The following is a 19,874-nucleotide window of genomic DNA, read 5'->3' as shown; positions in this document are numbered from 1 at the left end:
ACCCAGCTGATGAAGCCGCTGACCAAACAAACAGGCGGAGAAACGCGTACTTGGGAGCCTCGCATATAGCAGCCCGGAAGCAATCCAGCCCAGCGCCGCAGTGAGTGTACACACGGTATTAACTGTGTAAACAGCTTAAAGTTCCATTGGACGGACACCACCTGGAGCCGGTCCCTTTTTCATTAAAGGTTGACCATCCAAAGGATTACAATTTAACATCTGGCTCAGATAAAAGGGAGGAAGTCCAATAGGACATTGCAGTATAAACCTGGGAAAAATCTGTTCACTACCAACGGCCCTTGGGACTGGTAACTATATAAGCCTCAATATTCGAAATTGCCTCTATGTTATGACTCAATTTGAAAAATTAAAGCCTCAGAAAGCTAATCATCAGCTTCGCCTAAGGACACTGTATGTTATGTGTAGTATGTCATGTGTGTTTAGGTAAATGTTTTCTTATGATGAATTGTATTTTTAATAAATTTATGCTTATTCCAATTGGATTTGAATGAATAATTGTGTTCTTTGACTAAGCAGCGCCACCTAGGGATACCAGTTCGCTGGTTGCCCATTAATTACAACACATGAGATAGGTTGACAATGGCTCGGTCGGCAGGGGTTTTTAACTCTTTATTGAGCCAACAGAGCATGGAGAGAGAATAGTGTGCCACATGCAGCGAGCTACACAAGGGGACGTGGTACACTTTGACTGTGTCCATGTCAACCATGTCAACAATCGGGGCCAAAAAAAGTGAAAATCCATGTCGACATTTTTACTGTCGGCCTAGCCATTGCCAACAATGCTTGTATCGACCTTCAAACCATGTTGACCTTTTTCATGTGTCAAGCTTCAGTGGTCGACTTAATAACTCATACCCAAATTCTTCCCCTAGAACTGTTGGGTGTCTTCTGACTGCCGGTATTCTCAGCGCCGGGATCCCGTACACAACCTATATTTGACTTGCTAATACTTCACAGATCTATTATGGAACAGCTTTCACAGAGTCATGTGACAAGTCACATGGTCATACAATGACATCATAGTGGCGGTGGCCTTTGGGGGGGGGGGGGGGGGGAATAGGTGGCTACAGAACCTCCAACAGATACGATGGTAATAAAACGAGGCTCCTACTAGTATGATGTAGCCATACGCTCTCAGGAGTCACCAAACACCCTACAATGATACTATGCTGGTGGTGGCACTTCAGGAGCTAGGTGGCAATAAATAGCATAGAGGAAACTGCCGGTTTGTCAGCCAGATCCAGACTCAGAAGTGATCAATGACTTAATGTGTCTAATATGGCGTCACTTACTCTTCTCGCAGTCTGTGCCCTGGAATCCCGGGGGGCAGGTGCACGATCCGTCCTCCGTGGAGCAGGACGCCCCATTTTTACAAGTGCAGGACATGTTACAGTTCCTCCCCCAATAGCCGTCTCTGCAGGGCTGTTCGCACTTCACCCCTATGAGATGAGAACGGAAGCGTCGGTGTATAGTCTGTGGGCTTATTGTCAGATACACATGGAAAATGGGCGTGGTTCATAAGGTCGACATGGGACTAGTCCACACGTTTGTTTTTTTTGTGTCAATTGTCAACACCTGAGTTTGGTTATAAGACGCAGCTAGCGCCTCCAGTTACCTGTCCATCCTGGGTGGCACTGGCACGTCCCAGTCACCGGGTCACAGCCGTCTGAGTTCTTGCACTCGCACTTCATGCTGCATCCAGGGCCGAAGCTGCCGGTCTGTGTAGCGAGAGGGAGACAGCAATGGTTTAGTTACCCAGAATGCACCAGCCTGACACTGGCAGTTTGGTGGCCACTAAGCTATGTCACAGATAAAGCGGCAAAGCTTCTGCTAATCATTCCCCCCGAAGATGGATGGAAATCAGCAAACCGATCCCGTGATAAATTCCCTGCCGGGGCTCTATCTCAGGCGCCACCATGCCAGGAACCTAGACAGGGTGACTACTGTGTGCAGCTCCCAGTGTCCGTTCTCTTTGCAGTGAGAGAGACAAGGACATGTGCTCCATACCCCTGTGTACCCCTGTGGGCTGCACTGGTCAGGGAGAGAATGCCACAGCCATGGAACACTCATATTGGTTCCATCGTCTTAACATTAACCCCTCCTTCCCCAAAATTAGTCAGCCTCGGCTAGGGTTCCCCCCATGAAAGGGACTCACCCCCGTTGAGGCACCCAGGGCTGAAACCCGGGGCTCTCCGCAGCTGGAGGCAGCCAGGCTGATGGCAATCAAAGTGGGCATAAAAATTACATTTAATGTCTTTTACAGGTGGGATTACAGGTCCCAACCTGCTGGTACCCGGAGAACCCCAAGTTTCTTGGATGGTGGGAGCAGCGGGTGGGAAGGAGGGTGCATTAACAGTCATCCCAAACCAACCCTGACTATGCGGTGTGACCCTCTGTAGGCCAGGGCTACAAAGTCGGCATGCGTGCGCCACCACAGCAGCAGCAGGAGTGACCAATCAGGTGGATCGGGCATAGTCAGGGGCTGCCTGGTATGTACCTTGCACGGAAGCTCACATTTTTCCCCAGACCAGCCAGCGTTACAGGAGCAGTGTCCGGTGATGCGGTCACAAGAGGCACCGTTGGCACACGCACATGTCCGGTTACAGTTGAAGCCCCAGCTTCCCTCAGGGCAAGGAACAGAGCAGTCTCCTTTCTGCCAGCCTGGGAGAGAACAGACAAAATATAGTCATTGGTTTACTAAATACATGCAGATAGACAACATGGTTTTCTCAATATACCCTACCCTAATACATACAGTTCCTATCGATTGTCCGATACATCTCCCTCTCTATACCAGTCTGAATACTCTCCGTATCTGTAATGTTGTAGTCTCCCATTGTATTGCTTAGCAGCGAATAGACAAGCACTGGTACCCACCTTCCTTACACACACAGGAACCATCAATGGGGGAACATGCCAAGTGGTTCTCACACTTGCATCTCAGAGAGCATCCATCTCCATAGGTTTCTTCTGGACAGTAGACGGAGCAGTGACTTCCCTGTAACAGACCACAATGAATGACGTACTACTCTAGACTGTAAGCTCCCGTGAGCAAGACCATCTCTACCCTGTCTCTCACATGATTAATAGATTGACAAGGTTATAGTCAATGCGTCTACACACATTAAGTCAACAGGACAATGCCAGGGGCTGCTACAGAGGTGGGGCTGCAGCACATAGGTGAGCCACACCCACTGCCAGCGAGTACGGTGGGAATGGCAGTTGGTGTGGCTCCTCTATTTACATTTGAACTGTGCTGCAGTTTTTGTGGTGCCCTCTGGAGTCACATGACTGTGGCAGCAGCGCCGCACAGATCTGTGCATGTACAGCAGGACCTGAGGGCTCTAGCGCTCAGATCATACCGCGCTGCACTACTGCTACTGCGATTATTGGAAAAATGGCTACCGTGACATTTTCCTGGAGGTCTGAGAATGCGCAGTAGAACTGAGGACTCTACATCGCTGCCTTACTGCCAGCAGAGAGGAGTGGGGCCTGACTGAGAACAGAGCCTCCTCCGCTCTGGCTGTATGTGGGCACATCTGTAGCCCATAATCTGTATTTCGCCACAATGATTAGACAACAGGCACCATGTCTCCCTCATGGTCACAAAGCGCTTCTATAGCAGAAATCACTGCTGTACCCTATGATAGATGGGAGCCGCGAGACTTACTGAGAATCCGGGGGAGCAGCGACAGTCACCGGTCTCGCTGTCACAGGTCCCCCCGTTGAGGCACAGACATGGCTCCTGACAGTTGGTTCCATAGTAGCCATGAGGGCAGGTTTCGTTGCAGAACAGGCCGGCCCAGCCTGTCTCACAGGTGCACTCGCCAGTCATCGGGTGGCAGCTGCAAACACAGGAACACGTGGCGGTAATCATACATGACGAGCAATTATGTGATCATTACACATGCACACGCCAACCGTGTGCTAGGTCTCCAGCAGTGGGTTCCCTGTGTTCTCCTGAATATTGGGTAGGCCCGCAAATGCTCCTATATAAAACACTAAATGTGGCACCTGCCGACTAATGCCACCATTCAGAGCTGGTCGCATCACAATCTGAGCGTATCTGCTCCAGCCCTGTCCTGGGTGCAAGAGACCTCCCAAAATTGTTGGGGCTTTGGATCAGGTCCTACACCTTCGTTAAACCTGGTTCTCAACCTCGGTCCTCGTGACCCCTCAACAGTGCACATTTCCAGGTCACTCAGATCACAGGTGGAGCTAATTGTTTCACAAAAGATTCTGTGAGGAGACCTGGAAACTGACCTGTTGGGGGTCCTGAGGACCGAGGTTGAGAACCACTGTTCCAGAAGATTGAATCTGATTGGTTGCCTACAGCAACATAGAATTTTTATTTACATAAATGTACCCCTAATAAGACATGGAGACATTCTATAGACAGAACAACTGGACCCACTCTTATGATTTTAGATTGGGGAAACAAATGACTTCATTACAAATTACATTTGCTCCTATCCAGTACAAGGTTACTATTAAATCCAACCAGCTAGTTGGATGGTTGGACGAAAGTTGGTCTGATGTGTGGCCAGCATAACTCTGAATCAATCAGAAAATGATAATATACATGATTACATCAACCTGCAGCCAATAAGAGCTTTAGAACATCACAGGGTTAGAACAGTCTGCAGCCAATCAGAGCACTCTCACACAGCTAGGACATCCTCTAGCCCAGTGACATCTCAGCACAGACAGCTTAATCATATTAAATGAGGTACTAGTCATTATGATTAGGCGGTGGCTAAGCTTGGGTGCACTTGAATCCTGGACTGTCAGTGCACCTTGAGGACAGAGTTTGGAACTTACTGGTCTAGCCAATCAGAACACGCACATTGAATACGCACAGTATTACAGCAAACTGCAGCCAATCCAAGCCTTACATCACATGGCTGGGTGACACTTACCTCTTAGTGTGCAGGAGGTCACAATGACACTGCATGTTACAATGCACGCCGTACATGCCAGGTTTACAGATCCTCTCCTCACAGTTGGTCCCGTAGAAGCCGGCTTCGCACAGACAAGCCCCGTTGATGTGGTAGCAGCGAACCCCATTCACACAGTCACAGCTCTCTTTACAGTCTCTGCCATACTTCCCGATGGGGCACTCCTCCCTGCACCTGCGGGGACATTGTATATAGTTACAGGCATGGCGATACATAAATACATATGGCAATAGCCTGGCACAGGTGATGTCATGGAGATGTACAAGACCCATCACAACCTTCAGTTCCAAAATCAGGAGCATCAATACAGAGTTGGCACAACCTGGGCAGCCTTGCCAGGCTCTCGTACTGCAGGAAGGCTTGGCACTAGCTGTGGCACAAGGCTGCTGCGATTTGCATCCACTCAGCCACAAGAGCACTAGGGGCCGATTTATAAACTTTTTAGTATCGATGCAATGTACTAAAGGCATCACACATTTCTTTCATGTGGAAGCCGGAGTCTCCTACAAGTTATGAAAGACCCAGTTCACACAGCAGCGCTTACAGTGACGTGCGCAGCTCCAGCAGGTCCGAGATCTATAACGGTGGCATCATATGGTAGTGCCAGGTGTAAAGTCACCGAGCTCCTGCTGGGTGATCCTACTGCAGCTAATGTGTTACTGGAGTTTCTATGGCTGGACAGCACGCACCAGTTAGTGGGTACGGCTGTACACTGGACAGTATGTACCAGTTAGTGGGTACGGCTGTACACTGGACAGTATGCACCAGTTAGTGGGTACGGCTGTACACTGGACAGTATGCACCTGATAGCAGTGGGTACGGCTGTACGTTGGACAGTACGCACCTGATAGCAGTAGGTACGGCTGTACGCTGGACAGTATGTACCAGTTAGTGGGTACAGCTGTACGCTGGACAGTATGCACCTGTTGGCAGTGGGTACGGCTGTACGCTGGACAGTAGGCACCTGTTGGCAGTGCACGGCTGGACAGTACGCACCAGATAGTGGGTACGGCTGGACAGTACACACCTGCTGGCAGTGGGTATGGCAGGACAGTATGCACCTGTTGGCAATGGGTACGGCTGTACCCTGGACACCTGTACCTAACTGGTGCATGATGTTCCTGCTTACGTATAGAAGTGGCAGATGGGAGACTCCAGTGTGCGATATTAGATTATCGCAGCTGCACACACAACAGAGTGACCTGTATCAGGCCCACACACAGAGTCATTTTGTCAGAAACCAATAATTCAGGCAGCCTGTTTTTGGAAACCCACTAAAAGACATGGATAATATACAAACTCCACACAGAGTGCACAAACCCATAACCCCAGAGCCGTGAGACCATAATACTAACCACAGTTACGGAATGCACTCACAGATCTATGGAAGGATGTTTGTACATTTATTGGTGGCGCTGTTTGTATGTCGTGTTATGTCTGGGAGCCGTCTCTTCCCGCGCTGGTCATAACGGACTTCTAGATGCTCCACTGCTGTGACTAATAACGCTGGGCCAAAGGTTACGTCAGCCACACAACACATAACCAAACTAGGAGACGCACTTCTAGTCCCCATTTATTCTTCCCTGATGTCCTTGAACATGCAAGCCATCAGGACGGACTGCAGCTGCTGGCCCCTGACCTCTGTGCTAGTCCTATCACTGAGAGGTATTGGCGTAAGACACGTAGGAAGGCACTTATTCCACCAATTCCTTCAACGATACAAACATCAAACCAAAACTCATTACATTGTGCACAGTACAGAAGACGCATAGAAATCACATCTTATTCTCTCTGTAACTCACACGAACCCTGACGCTGGCCTTGGCCAACCTGCGGCCCTCCAGCTGTTGTGAAACTCCACATCCCAGCATGCGTTGCCACAGTTTTAACATTTCCTGAAAGCTACGTTTTAGCAAGGCATGCTGGGACTTTTATATACAGAAAATGAATATATACTGTATACAACTACATTACCACCAATGAGCTACCAGCATGACGGACATGCCGCTGCAATGTGTAAACCAACCAGCTTTAATACACATCCCATTAGCACATGAGCCCTGTTGGCACTTACCGATCCCCCATGTGCCCGAGAGAACATTGGCATTGCCCATTTTCCGGGTCACATTGCCCATTATTATGACAGCTGCATTCCTGTTCACACCCAGGTCCGTAGTATCCAGGCGGGCATGGGATGGAGCATATATCACCCTGCAGCAAAATGTATTTCAGAGGTTACAAACCGATATATCAGAAGTTCGACATGCAAGTAGGTGACACTAAATAACCCTAATCCTAACCCCTGACCAAGTGCCTAATTGTAACAGTCCCCTTCCTAATCCTAACCAAGTACCTAACCTTAACCATACCCTCTGGCAGACTAACCCTCCCCCAAGTACCTAACACACCTGTTCTGCAGCCTAGCCCTCCCCCCAAGTAACCAACACACCTGTGCTGCAGCTTAGCCCTCCCCCCAAGTAACCAACACACCTGTGCTGCAGCCTAGCCCTCCCCCCAAGTACCTAACACACCTGTGCGGCAGCCTAGCCCTCCCCCCAAGTACCTAACACACCTGTGCGGCAGCCTAGCCCTCCCCCCCAAGTACCTAACACACCTGTGCTGCAGCCTAGCCCTCCCCCAAGTACCTAACACACCTGTGCTGCAGCCGAGCCCTCCCCCCAAGTACCAAACACACCTGTGCTGCAGCCTAGCCCTCCCCCCAAGTACCAAACACACCTGTGCTGCAGCCTAGCCCTCCCCCCAAGTACCTAACACACCTGTGCTGCAGCCTAGCCCTCTCCCCAAGTACCAAACACACCTGTGCTGCAGCCTAGCCCTCCCCCCAAGTACCTAACACACCTGTGCTGCAGCCTAGCCCTCCCCCCAAGTACCAAACACACCTGTGCTGCAGCCTAGCCCTCCCCCCAAGTACCCAACACACCTGTGCTGCAGCCTAGCCCTCCCCCCAAGTACCTAACACACCTGTCCTGCAGCTTAGCCCTCTCCCCAAGTACCAAACACACCTGTGCTGCAGCCTAGCCCTCCCCCCAAGTACCTAACACACCTGTCCTGCAGCCTAGCCCTCCCCCCAAGTACCCAACACACCTGTGCTGCAGCCTAGCCCTCCCCCCAAGTACCTAACACACCTGTCCTGCAGCTTAGCCCTCCCCCCTAGTACCTAACACACCTGTGCTGCAGCCTAGCCCTCCCCCCAAGTACCTAACACTAAAAATAACAAAACATTTTGTCGACTTGTGTCAACCTTTTTGGCCATTAAAGTGTCGTCCTTTTGACCCACTCATCCTATTAACTCCATCTAATTGCTGTCCAACTGGATACCATTGCAAAGAGGCCAAGTAAGTTGTACTAACGTCTACAGTATGGTATGGCCATATATTGCGGTGATCTGCATCACACATGGCTACCTTGCCAGTCAAGGGCAGAGCCCTTTTCTGTATTACGCCACATATCGAGCAGCGTCTTTAGAACGACAGTTGGGGTGGTATTCAATTGTTTTTTGTCAGCATTTCAGCTCACTATCCCTGGGGGAGGGGAGCTGAAATGCACGAATGAGTAGCTTAAGCTGACCATAATGAGCGCAAAAACATAGATCAATTGGATATCGCATCACAATCTCCTGTCACTTCAGACAGGAGATCAGGCGCGATATAAACAATTGAATACCACCCTTGAAATCTTTAGGTGGACGCTAGTCCCATTTCCACATATATATATATATATATATATATATATCACCGATAGAACAAGGACGTTCTTACCATCCATCCTGGTGGGCAGCTGCATGCCCCACTCTGGTTACAGATGCCCCCACTCTGGCACAGGCAATGCTCCGGGCACTGGAACACGGAAGGATGAGTCTCGGTGCATCTGATCTCACAGCTGTGATTGATAAAATACAAGCAGAATAATAATGTAAATATTTTCTACCACTTCTGAATGACTGCACAGAAATATCAGCGGATTCTGGTTTTATCACACTCACATCCAGCAATCCTGAGCCAACAGGCCACCAAACACAAGGCAGGCCTCCTACCTGCTTAAGAACAGGTGAGGTGCTGCAGAGACACAGCCATGCACACAGTGTGATATTTTGGGATAACAAGAACAACCCTATATAAGGCTGCAATAAAACTAAAATAATAATAAAGCCAAAAGTAATCGGATTCTCAGTTCTGCAGCGAGCCCACGCATGGCTAGTCAGTCACATCGCTGTGCTGTAATGATGGGACTTCTCCTGGGAAGAAGAAACTACTGTAACCGAAGTACCCAGCTCCAGGCAGCACTCAGCAGTGCTAGGATCAAAGGGGCAGACTAAATGGGCCAAGTGGTTCTTATCTGCCGTCAAATTCTATGCTTCTATCAAAGGTCCGATCACAGCGCGGGTTGTAAAACAGCGGCGGCTGGGACCAGCGGCATTTGAAATTTAGCGACAATGCTCAGGGCAGGGGCTTTTTAAAATTTCCCGCCAATCACGGCTCCCGAATAGGCGGCCAATAGTAAACGGCCGCGGCGAGCCTATCGGCACTTGCTGCACCGTACTTGACCCGCCCCCGGCGACTCCATGTCAGTCAGACGCCGCCGGTCCGGGAGGGAGCGCGGAAGAGGCGGAGTTCCCAAAGAGGAGGACGGCGGAGTCTCGCCCGAAGATTGAGGAAGCCCATTGGAGAGGACAGCGTGGGGTATAATGCAAAAGAGCGAACGAAGCTCCCCCCTGCCCCGCGACCTCTTCCATCTTTATGCATACTTGCCTACCTGACCCTCTCCATGCGGGAGAAAATGCTCTGTCCCTGGACTTCCCTGGTAATGTATGATTGCCAGCACCTGTGGTGAAACACCTTTACCTAGCTCCACACAGGTGCAGGCAATCCTACATTACCAGGGATGGCCAGGAACAGAGCATTTTCTCCTGCATGGAGAGGGTCAGGTAGGCAAGTATGACTTTATGTAGCAGGCCGGTGGCCACCTACCCTAGACCACCAGGTGATCGGGCATTAGGCCCGTGGGCACAGCAGTAGGTGATTTGGTCAGGCTCTCCTAGCCCGTTATTATAATCTGGCCAGTGACCCTGTAGCCGGGCCTAGTTGCCGAGCTCATTGCCCGTATGCCCCAGAACTAGGCATCTGCCCGTGGTCAAAATGAGTTGGCCCGAGGCTATAGACTTGGCACCAGACCTGCATGTGATTTGGACAGTTCTGTCCACCAATCTTGTACTAGGTTATGTTGCTTGTGTACAGGCAGCCCCACCCACACGCTACCCCATGTGATGGCTTTGGACGTTTAACATCTAGCACCCAAAGTTACCTGTCACCAGGAATGACAGCTTTTAGGGCTAACAGAGGTACAGCCGAAACAATATGCCAAAAATGTTTAACGTCATCAAAATGATTGCAAGTCTGTCATTCATTTGCAAAAACCAGCTGTGAGCGGCATGATTAATCACTGCAAGGTAGGGATAACAGATCCCTACTGGTAATGCAAAGAATTACTGATACTAGACCCAAGATCTGACCAATACAGTTTGCACATGCAGAATGACTGAACTCCTAAAGATGGGTGTACCTGTACCTTTAGGTTTAGGGAAAGACAAGGGAATAGAGAAACAAACACACATTCCATCACCCTGCTGATTGTTTGTGTTAGGGGATCATGGTGCAATACTTATATACTCACTAGGGTCCTGTGAATCCTTCTAGGCACTGACAGGCCCCGCTCCTGGGGTCACAGCTTGCACCATTGCGACACTGACAGTCCAGCAAACAGTTCAGTCCATAGCTGCCTGGATCACACGGCTTCTCACAGAACTCATCCTTATATCCTGCAGGGCAGATGCAGGACCCCGAAACTGCATCACATATCCCCTCATTTTGGCAAGCACAGGAACTGTTGCACCTTGGTCCCCACACATCAGGTTTACATTCTAGAAATAAAAATGTATTGAGAAAAAAAAAAGGTTCTAACAGCCGTAAGTAGGAGAACAATACACAAGTGTTGTGCTGCAGACACTAAAGCAAAGAGGGTCGGTGTGTAGGAGATTCTGCTCTTGCTGTTCCACGCTGTCTCCCCACTCTTTCATACAGTGAATGGTTGTCAGCACTGATTGGTGGATAGCTTTGTCCACCTACCAATCAGCATACATATAGCCAGTCACTGGCTGCAAGCTAGGAGGAATGTAGAGAACTCTTCTTGTGTGACTACCATCCAGTCCTGCTCAGATGCCCCTAGCATTGTGGCCCAATGTGCCAATACATTAATATAGGCCTAACTAGGGTGTAATGGGAATGTAACTCATGGGGAAACTGCTCACTGACCAGAAAAGTAAATTACTATTTGAAACAAGCCGACAATAAATTGGGGATGCGGTTATTTGGTCTACAGCATTATGGTCAACAGTCATTAGGTTGACACCATTAGGTCGAAATGGGAAAAGGTCGACGTGGGAAAAGGTCGACAGGTCGTTAGTTCGACAGGACATTAGTTCGGCATTGTCTAGGTCGACAGTCAAAAGGTCGAAATGGAGTTTTTCACTGTTTTTGAGCGGACATGTGCCGACAGGCGATATTTCATACCCTACCATCCACCAGGGCGCGGTGGGAGAATAATGTAGTGTGCCGAGCATAGCGAGGCACTGAGCTCGACGCATCATGATCGCAGCGAGGGGATGTGGTGCACTTTAAACTGTGTCCATGTCGACTGTGTTGACATTCAGGTAAAAAAACTGTGAAAACCCGGATGTCGACCTTTTGACTGTCGACCTAGACCATGGGTCTTCAAACTGTGGCCCTCCAGATGTTGTGAAACTACAAATCCCATCATGCCTTGCCACAGTTTTGCTATAAGGGAGTGGCAAGGCGTGCTGGGATTTGTAGTTTCACAACATCTGGAGGGCCACAGTTTGAAGACCCATGACCTAGACAATGTCAAACTAATGACCTGTCGAACTAATGACCTTTCGACCTTTTCCCAGGTCAACCTTTTCCTATGTCAACCTTATGGTGTCGACCTAATGACTGTCGACCATAATGCTGTAGACCAAATGATCCCAAGCCAATAAATTGATGTGACTGCATTACCACCCTACTAGGGGAAACAGTTATTGTCACCACATTATTGCTCAGTTATTCTATTAAGTGCTGGGAAAGCCTGAAGTTTTCTAGTAGCTCGTTAATTAGTAATAACTCAGATTCCGCCGAGCCACATGACACCTCATTATTTACAATTACAGAGTCACATGTCGGCACGGCTTCTATTTATAACGCAGTGCGATAGCAGATGACCGTGCGCTTGAAGAATAAACCCAAGTGTTTAAGGACTGTGTGCCGGGTGTCGGCATTGTAAGCTGCAGCTCCCGGCGGGTGTCTGTTCCTGGAAATATACTGGGGCGGTGACTTTCCCTGGACTCAGTCTCCATTCCAGGCTTAGGGGAGTTATATTTAAGCCTTGGAGAGCAATATCAGCTCCTGTTTATTCATACAGCTTATAAAAGCAGTTAGGCGCCGATTGGCTGGCACCTTACCTCTCCCCACTTTATCACTCTCCATGGCTTACAAACCTCCCCTGTAGTGAGAATGGTAGAACAATACATATAGCAGTGTTTAGGATCACTCAGACAATGGATCACATTAAAAGCATTGTACCGAAATATAAATTAACCTATAGGTACGTATACCCGGCTCAATTCCGTTTTTGATTGGATTTCTATAAGATGTGGGCTATTTGACCTGCTGATGTCCACTATTTTCTAGGCAGGAGATAGTGCAAATCTAATGTAGATGGACAGCAAATCAAATGCCGCACTATCTCCAGATGGAGCCCCTCCCTTTCATTGCTGGTGCTCACCAGAACATCCCCACTGGCGGAGAGGGACTCCATCAGACTAGGAGGCGCGTGCGTCTCCCACGCACAGGTGTCCGTCACTGGGCAGCGTGACCCTGCCCATCTCCACTTCAGGGAGGGGGGGGGGGGGGTGTTAGGGCGGCGGTGGGTACCTCTGTCGGAACGGGGCACGTTAGCATCTCATGTGCGCCTCCTTCCAGCGACTGGCGATAGAGTCACCAGCCCCCAGGGCAGCCGAGAGGAATGCCGGGCCCCGGTAAAATTTTGGGGGTGTGGCCTAAGTGTGTGTGATGTGGGCACCTGCCACACTTAGGCCACGTCCCCAAAATGTTTAGAGGAGGGTGAAAGAAAACTAATCTCAGACGCAACACACACGTACAGCATGTGCTGTGCTGACAGCAGGTTCAGCATGACCTCTCACGCTGTCAGTGAGACACTTATGCTGAGCCTGTTGTCAGCACAGCACATGCTGTAGAAGTGTTTTCTACTGTTGCTACCCGGGAGGGACGGAGGGGGAGGGGAGGGGTCGAACCAGGGCCCCTGCGGGGCCTTTTCAGCAAGCCTGGGCCCGGGTAATTAGTACCTGCTCCCCCCCCTCTCTCGGCTCCCTTGCCAGCCCCTACAAGCATTGGGGGGGTGCCATCTGTACATTAGATTTGCACTATTTAGTCTTGGATGCCAAGAGTAGAATATTTTTTTTTGATTCGATTTACACTACACGGGAGCGCGCACTGTGCTCGAATCTGCATCGAATGCAGAAAAAAAAAAACATTCGATTTTCTATTTTGCTTCTATAAACAGACTTGAATAGAACAATAGTGCATATCTCACCATGTGTATGCTCTATAAGAGAACTCTCTTCAATCTGCCCATTTTATCTTCCCCATACAGACCAGTATTTCCGATAGCGTGGTTGGCATAGTGGTCTGGTGCTTAGTTTACCACCCATCTGTTCTCTACCCTCCCCAGCCATATAAATATAGCATCAGCATATGGCACTGGTAGATGTGAAGCAGTTACTCACCACTGGAGCAATCTTTCCCTCGCCAGCCTGGTGCACATTGGCATTGATCTGGTGCCACGCATCTTCCGTGCACACATTCCCCGCTGCAGTGTGCTGTGTAACAGAGATTGGGGTAAGACCACTAGCTAGATGCACTAACACATACATAGGGATTATGGGCCAGAAGTACTAAGCTTCAAAAGTGATAAAATGGAGAGTGATAAACAGCCAGCCAATCAGCTCCTACCTGCCATGTCACAGACTGTGGGTGGGATGTCCATCTGAGCATGTGCAGAGCACGGCACCGGCCGCAGGGCATGCTGGGAGGGATCGGTGATGGATCCCTCACACAGCGCTGTGATAAGAAGCCCATAGGCTTCTGCAGGGAATCGCCAGCTTTTGCTGGCGATTCCCTCCGCAGCGGTGACACTGCGGGGGGGGGATAGAGCATACAGAAATGCGGTAAAAACCCCGATAACAGGGTTTTTACCGCATTTCTGTTAGATAATCGCCCCCTGTTAGAAAAATGTCAGGCAGGAGCTGATTGGTTGTTTGTTCATCACTCTCCATGTTATCACTTTTGAAGCTTAGAGCATCTGGACCTATAACCGGACAATCAGCACCGGTAGTTAGGGACAACCCATCAATAACAATTACACATTAGCAATAATATAGAAAGCAAATAACCAACTTATTAGTCTTGTACAGTGTCCACATATCCCCCCCAGACTTTGCTTCATCATCACCCATCATACCAGGGGTAGTTAATTGTACTGGGTGTACAATTAACTAAAAGTACATAAGAATAGCACCGTGCTAGAATATAACAATTAATATACCAATTGGACAGGTAGATGAAGAATACACAGTGCTATATAATGCAAGGACGGGTACAGTCTGAAAAACTTTTTTAGTAACAGCTGTGTTAATGGTGATTATCAATGGAGGATAGTGACCTATCCTGGTAATCACTTACTTATTACTGCTGTATTGATATTACTATTTTAGTACAATGGGAACATTTGATCATCTGTCCATCATTTTATACCGAAACATACATTTAAAAAAAATGAAAAAAAATTGATGTTTTTAAAATGAGGCAGTGGAGTGCACATTACTGATGACAATAATAGGTCTGGAATTGTTGGTAAATTGAGAAGAAGCTTTGTATGTTTAGTATATACTATAGGAAGGTGGAAGACAAAGCTGCTCTATGGATTCCTGGTGTGCTTCTACTGCCAACCTGTGTGTTACCAGGAACAGTGAACAGGTGGGTGAGACTGCAGAGACCTGGATCATGTTGAATGGATAGGAGATGCAGTATAGGGGATCTGCTGCTGTGTGTCTGGTCAGACCACATCCTCTGTTAGCAAGCCAGTACATGGGATGTGACCCGTCCTCTCCACAAGGTCAGTCCCCAGAAAATAAAGTATATTTCAGTGAAAATAAGGTTACAGTATATTGCATGGAATAAAGTATGTAATCAAATAAATATCTGAACTTAGGTCACCAATACAAATCTCTAAGGTGCGGTGTATATCCTCCACATTGAGACGCAGCCTAAATAAGGTCATAAGTATGGATACTCAGGTAGCAAATGCACCTGTAGATTAAAACCAACCCCAAGAAGTTGTTCAAACACATCAATAGTAAACAAATAATTAAAGAGAACATAGGCACATTAACCAATATTGATGGTAAAAGATTTATAGAGGATAAGGGAAAAGCAGAACTGTTAAAGGAGATTTTCTCATCTGTGTTTACCAGGGGAGAACAGACAATGGAACTTACAGGTACCACAAGCCAGATATTACTTTCAAGACAGACAAAATTGTGGCTCAGCAAAATCAAATCAAACAAATCACCAGGCCCAGATGGGATTCATCCATCCTAGGGTACTAATGGAACTAAGGGAGGAATTAGCAACCCCGCTGTATTACATTTTTGATAACTCACTTACATTGTGTAGGGCAGAAGTTCCCCAACGGTCCAGGTATTAAGTTTATCCATGCTTGGCCAGAGGTGACTTAATTAGTAACTTAGTCAGTCTGATTTAATCATCTGTGCGGAGCCATGGATATACCTAAAACCTGGACCGTTGGGGTGTCTTGAAGACCGTGTTTGGGAACCTCTGGTGTAGGGTACCAAAAGACTGGAGAATAGCAGAGGTAGTGCCAATATTCAAAAAAGGAACAAAATGACCCAGCTAATTACAGGCCTGTGAGCTTAACATCAATAGTGGGTAAATTATTTAAAGGGATTTTTAAGGTATGGTATCCAGAGGAAAATTTAGATTCATAGTTTAATTAGTATCAACCAACATGTTCATGCCAAACAAATTTACTAGGCTTCTATGAGGATGTCAGCAAAAACTTTGATATTGGAAATGCTGTAGTCGGACATGGTCTTCTTAGATTTTGCTTAGGCCTTTTATACAGTGCCGCACAATAGGTTGATAAACAAAATGGAGGAACTGGGACTAGGGGTAAGAATTTGTAGATGGGTAGGGAACTGGCTATGTAACAGAGAACAGAGAGTGGTTGTGAATGGAGCAGTATCAGATAGGATACCAGTACTAAGTGCAGTGCCACAGGGGTCGGTACTAGGGCCCATTTTATTTAACATATTAATGATATTGGGCTGGGAATACTCCGCAATGTATCCATCTTTGCTGACGACACAAAACTGAGCAGAGTAATTAGATCAACTGAAGATAACTCCGCGCTTCTGAATGATCATAATAAACTAGATAAATGGGCAAAAAGTGAAAAATGAGGTTCAATGTGGATAAATGCAAGGTCATGCACCTAGGGAGGCATAACCAGTGTGCTAGTTATAACCTAAGCGGGGAGGCATTGGGTAAATCAGTACTCGAAAAGGATCTAGGAGTCCAAATAGATAACAAGCTGGGGTGTAGTGCTCAATGTAATATAGTAATAAATAAGGCAAACCGAATACTAGCGTGAATAAAAAGGGGCATAGAAACTAGGGACTCAAAGGTAATTATGCCACTGTAAAGAGCCATTAAACTAAATTTGACAGTTTGCCTAATAACATACGTTACTGGATATATACATACCCCCACGTGGATAGTGGGGGTATGAAAAGGTCGAAGGACGCGTACAGTTGCCACTCGCAGGCTCACTGCGCTCGCCACGCTTCGGGTTGGCGTTGATAGTGGGGTGGCGTTAACAACGGGGGGTGGGGGGGGGCAATATTTAACATGGTCATTACCCATCAGGGTGTGTGTACAATCAAAAATCGGGTCTGGGGGGGGGGCATTTAACATAGCAATCAGGCATCTGGGTGCCTGTACGATAAATCGGGTCCAATCACATCGCATGCGATGCGATTGTTTGGTTGTACAATGCCCTACGATGGAAAATACCATGATAATACACAAGTACCATACAGTATATACTGGATGCTTTTAGCTCCATGCAAGTCTTTAAATTCCTTTTTTCTGTAAAAGCTGCTAATTCCAGAACTGTGAGACAATGCATATCCCTCCTGGAATGTCCTTCTGGCCGATCCTCCAGTGGTGGGGATTCTGCAATGTGATGTACTGACCCATGCAGTGCCGATAACCTGCGAGAGGCCCAACATATGGAATGAACTATAGAATGACTTACGGACACAGACGTCGCTGCTTTCATAATATCCTTGGCAACAGCGGTACCTCTTCCTGTAGTTGACTTTAACTCCGTGGCGGTAAGCCGTCCTGTACATTATCCTAGAAATGCAACAATAAGATTGTTAGAAAGTCTTATGATAATTTGCCTGATTCACAGATGTACGCAGCAGCTGTGCCATTATATGCTAATGCTGTAGGAGTCTTTTATATATAGACTTCTCCTGTTGGCTTCTATGTTCCATGCTGATGCATCCAAAGATGCAGAATCTGATCATCTACATGAATATCCGTCATCTGAGTAAACTCCTCAGGTTGATTAGGAGTGTCAGTGTTTCCATGCTGCAGGGAAAAGAAGCTGCATCCTTAACATGTCACATACAGAAAACGGGAACCATTTCTGTAATGCTGCCCAATGTCAACAACACTGTGGTTGAGAGGGTCGCTCTGACCTCCGCATATACACAGTTCCCATCGGAGATGTGCGTAAACCATTGGGACAGCTCTGAATTATAGCTCAGCATCTGCATCACTCTGGGATGGTGCCAGAGGTTTAAATTGTAGGTATTTAAAATAACGAGACAATCACTATTAAAACAGTGCTCTTGGGATTAAAAGTGTATTAACAATAAATATCACTATATATAATGACTGGCTTTAAAAACCATGTAACAAACTCATGATTCCAAAATGCTAGACAACAATCTTAGAGTTAGCAGTTACGGTCTTGTTTAGTATAGACAAAAGTATTTTCTGGAATAAACCCCCCGAGTTCCCAGCTGGGAACACACAAGTAATTAACAGAGCAGCAATCTTTGTGGCGCTAAACCACTAGTGGAAGGAGCCATATAGCAGACTAAGGGGGAAGGGGGGGTGTGTCCGGTGCCCTAAAGGGAAAATGCGGTTAAAACCCTGCGTTTCACCACTAAACTGCTTAATTAGCCCATTTCGTTAAATTAAAATACCTTTCTCACACACGTAACATTTGTGTGACTATTGTACAGTATATTAGGGATTCCTGTGAAGTTTCCCTCAGAATTATCTAGAATACATATGTACAATATATATGTCACAGTGACTTAGATTGCCATTTTCATTTTTAAGAGTCATCAGTAATTGGGCGCCTATAGAATGAAATGGTGAGAAATGGCATGACTCCTTCATAGAGGTTCTCTTTACAATATACAGGTATAATCAATGCAGCAGAGGACTATGGGTAAGCACAATGGTTCTCATACTGACCCTGAGAGCGTATTACTGTCCTGGTGATACTTACTTAGGCTGCGTGCATGTCTTGAAGTAGTTCCACGTACAGGCATCCGGGGCTGTGTTGGTGTATGGGTGGGCGTAGGATTCCTTTACTGCTGTGGTGTAGCTGTGGAAAGCAGAAAAGGTCATCAGAAGACCCAGGGTAAGTGTTCCTGGACCCTATGGGGGCAATGTTCAGCATTACTGCTACATATGCAACAGATAGATACTGGGTACAAAGTGGCTTTTTGTCAAAGCGTTCCAGACCCGTGGTACTATGTATTGAATTGATTTGACCTTAAATACAGAATAAAAGATGCATTTTATAAAATAAGACTTTTACATGATGTTTTTATGTCCCATTCATTAAATTGTGGACAAACTACTGGGAAAACGTATAAATAACATTTACTAACACAATCTGTCACTCTACTGTTTCTACGCTAAGCTGAACTACGCCTGTGTGTATCAGCCACATATTACTGTACTATTCTAGGTCTGGATGCAGAGATACATTAGCAGAAATATACTGTATTATGGCAACTGGAAAACTTAGCAGAATGATTTTTCACTTCACTACAATTTCCAGTTAAAATCGCAGCCAACTTTCCAAAAAGACCTAAAAAAGGTTCTAACCAAACATTAAGTCTGCACAATATTTAAAGCAATGATTATAACCATTCCCAATGATCGTTACATCATCATTATTGCCAAGAGTGGTCGGAAACCACTCCATGTGCCTTTCCCAGCTGACCACACTAGGTCCAGCGCCACTTTAACCAGATCTTGTCCAATTGACCACCCACACTGGTTGCTAATGCATAGATTCTATTGCTCATCTCTTGGGTCAGTGGCGAAATTACAGCATGTGTCCAGCTATATTTGGGAGAGTGGGTTGTTAGTAGGGGGAAGGGGGTATGGCACAGCAAGTGTGAATAGGGCATGGAATAAGGGAATGACCATGTGATCGTATCATCATGGTTCCACCCACTGCAGCACAATGCGGACACTACCGACATTGTGAGATAGGGGGGATTGACGCAATTTGGCGCTTAACCTGTCATCGGACTCCTGGACCACCACCTGTGCAGATACTTCTTGGGGACAACTGTGGTTAGGAGTGGGGGGTTGCAGGCGCGTGTCATTCAGATTGGAGACT

The 19,874-nt window shown here is 47.4% G+C and overlaps 1 protein-coding gene across 4 annotated transcripts in view; it reads right to left on the bottom strand.

Moving 5' to 3' along the window:
• PEAR1 (platelet endothelial aggregation receptor 1) overlaps positions 1-19,874 on the bottom strand; it is a 91,961-nt gene that overhangs the window by 19,274 nt on the left and 52,813 nt on the right. For all 4 annotated transcript variants that reach the window (XM_083167110.1, XM_083167111.1, XM_083167113.1 and 1 more), the window contains 12 exons: positions 18,744-18,842; positions 17,469-17,569; positions 13,858-13,950; positions 10,671-10,917; positions 8,759-8,879; positions 7,054-7,190; positions 4,941-5,153; positions 3,692-3,866; positions 2,899-3,019; positions 2,519-2,682; positions 1,637-1,739; positions 1,314-1,460 (listed from right to left, as the gene is read on the bottom strand). In XM_083167110.1, the coding sequence (XP_083023236.1) occupies positions 1,314-1,460; positions 1,637-1,739; positions 2,519-2,682; positions 2,899-3,019; positions 3,692-3,866; positions 4,941-5,153; positions 7,054-7,190; positions 8,759-8,879; positions 10,671-10,917; positions 13,858-13,950; positions 17,469-17,569; positions 18,744-18,842 (1,721 nt within the window). The remainder of the gene's footprint in view (positions 1-1,313; positions 1,461-1,636; positions 1,740-2,518; positions 2,683-2,898; positions 3,020-3,691; positions 3,867-4,940; positions 5,154-7,053; positions 7,191-8,758; positions 8,880-10,670; positions 10,918-13,857; positions 13,951-17,468; positions 17,570-18,743; positions 18,843-19,874) is intronic.

Source organism: Crinia signifera, chromosome 12 (assembly GCF_055691185.1).
Source record: "Crinia signifera chromosome 12, ASM5569118v1, whole genome shotgun sequence".
Classification (NCBI taxonomy): Eukaryota; Metazoa; Chordata; class Amphibia; order Anura; family Myobatrachidae; genus Crinia; species Crinia signifera.
The sequence above is the reverse complement of the archived record's forward strand: the minus strand, read 5'-3'. Positions and strand labels throughout refer to the sequence as shown.